This window comes from Sinocyclocheilus grahami, unplaced genomic scaffold (assembly GCF_001515645.1).
Source record: "Sinocyclocheilus grahami isolate Dianchi unplaced genomic scaffold, SAMN03320097.WGS_v1.1 scaffold198.1, whole genome shotgun sequence".
Classification (NCBI taxonomy): domain Eukaryota; kingdom Metazoa; phylum Chordata; class Actinopteri; order Cypriniformes; family Cyprinidae; genus Sinocyclocheilus; species Sinocyclocheilus grahami.
The window spans coordinates 657,819-660,289 of NW_015505377.1; the positions used below are offsets into that span (position 1 = coordinate 657,819).

At 39.9% G+C, this 2,471-nt stretch overlaps 1 protein-coding gene across 1 annotated transcript in view; it reads right to left on the bottom strand.

Moving 5' to 3' along the window:
• Nucleotides 1-713: 713 nt before the first annotated feature.
• Nucleotides 714-2,471, bottom strand: part of polr3a (polymerase (RNA) III (DNA directed) polypeptide A) — a 32,711-nt gene continuing 30,953 nt past the window's right edge. The window contains 3 exon segments of the mRNA XM_016285550.1: nucleotides 714-854; nucleotides 956-1,087; nucleotides 2,085-2,249. Of these exon segments, the coding sequence (XP_016141036.1) occupies nucleotides 714-854; nucleotides 956-1,087; nucleotides 2,085-2,249 (438 nt within the window).

A 2,471-nucleotide genomic window follows, 5' to 3' on the forward strand; every position in this document is an offset into this window, starting at 1 on the left:
GGGCTATATAACACTTTTAATTGTCAGGAAATTACTTGTCTTTAAAAGTGTAGGTTCAATATACTTACCTGTTGATCAAAAATAGCCTTAAACCAATACTTTTTTTTCTTCTTAGTTTTATTTAGTAACTTTCAGGAGGGTGCACTCATTTTTGCAACACAATTTTATCACTTTGATAAGAAAATCTTATTTTGCTGAATAATTTTGGCATTCTTCTTTGGTAATTGATCAAGCAGGCTTGTTGGAACATTATATCTCTAAAGAACCCTAACATGTCTTCTAAGTAAAGAGTAATTGCTGAATTTGAGGGGGTGTACTCATTTATGCTGTGCACTGTATTTATATATATATATACACACACATTTACCAGTCTCTAACTTTCGTGTCTTCATAGAATCAGTAAGCTTGAAGGGCATTCTTTGGTAATTGATCAAGCAGACTTGTTGGAACATTACATCTCCAAAGAACCCTAACATGTCTTCTAAGTAAAGAGTAATTGCTGCATTTGTTAAGTTTTAGAGGGGGTGTACACATTTATGCTGTGCACTGTATATATATATATATATATATATAAATTAGAATAATTATTGATATTTAAATGAATATTTTTCAGAAGTGCTACTGAGAGGCTTCATTTGATTGCCTCCGCATATAATTTTTCTTTGCTCATGAATGGATCTTTTCCGTTGTGTCGTTATGCGTGTTTCTGCTCGTCACTCACCACAGACCGAGTCTTTCTGTCCGAAATAAGCCGCATCGAACAGATGATCCGCCGTCTTCTCAAAGGACGCCAGCATGAGAACGCTCTCCTTCATCTTGGCTAGACCGAAGCGGGTGATGCCCAGAATCTCACCCTACGACCCAAGAGACGCTCTCATCTCACTCACAGTCATGAATCCATCACTCAGCATCATTATAATGCATTTATCTCCTTCAGCAGCTGAACTCAACACACCTTATAAGACATGAGGTCCGCCAGCAGCATGACGTGTCTGCGGTCGATGCTCATACCGTGGTTTACCATGGTGTACTGGATCTCGTTAATGATGGTGGACCTCGCCGCTTCGATGCCTAACGTCTTCTCGACCTGAAGAGCACGATCAGATCATCAAAAACACTACAGATATGAATTAACATCTTCACAAACAATAGACAAGCTGAACATGACAGCTGTGCAACTTGAAAACAACAACAATTTTGCTGATTTGCAAGAAATATTACTCCTCATATTACCTTATTTGATGATGCAGAGTTCAAAAATATCAATAATAATTTTCCATCATGTACAGTTTTTACAAAATAAGAATGGAGATTTTTCAAATTGCATATGTATCGGCTTCAATGCACTTATTAACACAACAAAAGCAGTCAAATGTAAAACGTTTGGGTTTTAATGACTAAAGAAGGATTTAAAACATTTAACTTTCAATTTGCAGAGTGGAAAAATCCGTTCAAATACCCATTATACAATAACATGAGCTTTTTCACAAACTCTATAATATTTCATCACTGTATGGAAGCAGTAAAACATATGGCTCATGTTTGCATTTTCTAGCCTTGAAATCAACATTAGGCATAAAATAATTACGGCTGCAAAGGGGCAGAAACTTTCCAAAATTATCCTGCAAAACTTCCAAAAAATTCTGTAATGTTTCCAGAAATTTACCAGAATTTTCTGCCACTTCACAACCCTTAAACTAATGTCATGCATGTGAATATGGGCTGAGAGTTGAACAGATTGTTGTAATGAGGCTCAGATTCAGACAGGAATCATGTGTTTGTGGTGTTTGTCTGACAATTAAGGGATAAATAAAGACTTCTTCACCCAACAAATGGTTGTAAAAAGCAAAAGTGCTATGAAATGTATCATATTTTGTGAGTTTTAGAATCAGCAGCTTAAAACCAGTAAGAAACCAGTCTAGTATTTCATTCAGCAGATATGATGTGATTTAAAGGATCCACTTCTGCAGTGCTGCCCATGTTAAAGACTGTTTAAATGTCACACTCTGAAGGAGACACTGAGGAGCGTGATCAGCTGGATCCGTGTGTGTGTATCTCTGACAGTCAGACTGGGCGGTCTGTACCTCGTATGTGTTGTTGGATGTTGTTCTGTTGCCGTTGACGCCGTGTGTTGCCATGACAGCCCTGAGATTATCTCCCTCCACCAGCAGCTTGAGCTTCTGTTTGCCGCTCTGTTCATCGATGTGAATGACGGCACGCGCCACTTCAGGGATGCCCTGGACCACCACCTGCACACACACAAACAAAGACAGACAGACGCGCACGCACGCGCACACACACACACACACACAGACAGACAGACAGACAGACAGACGCGCGCACACACACACACACACACACACACACACAGACAGACAAGACAGACAGACGCACGCACGCACGCACGCACGCACACACGCACACACGCACACACACACACACACACACACACACACACACACACCCTCACT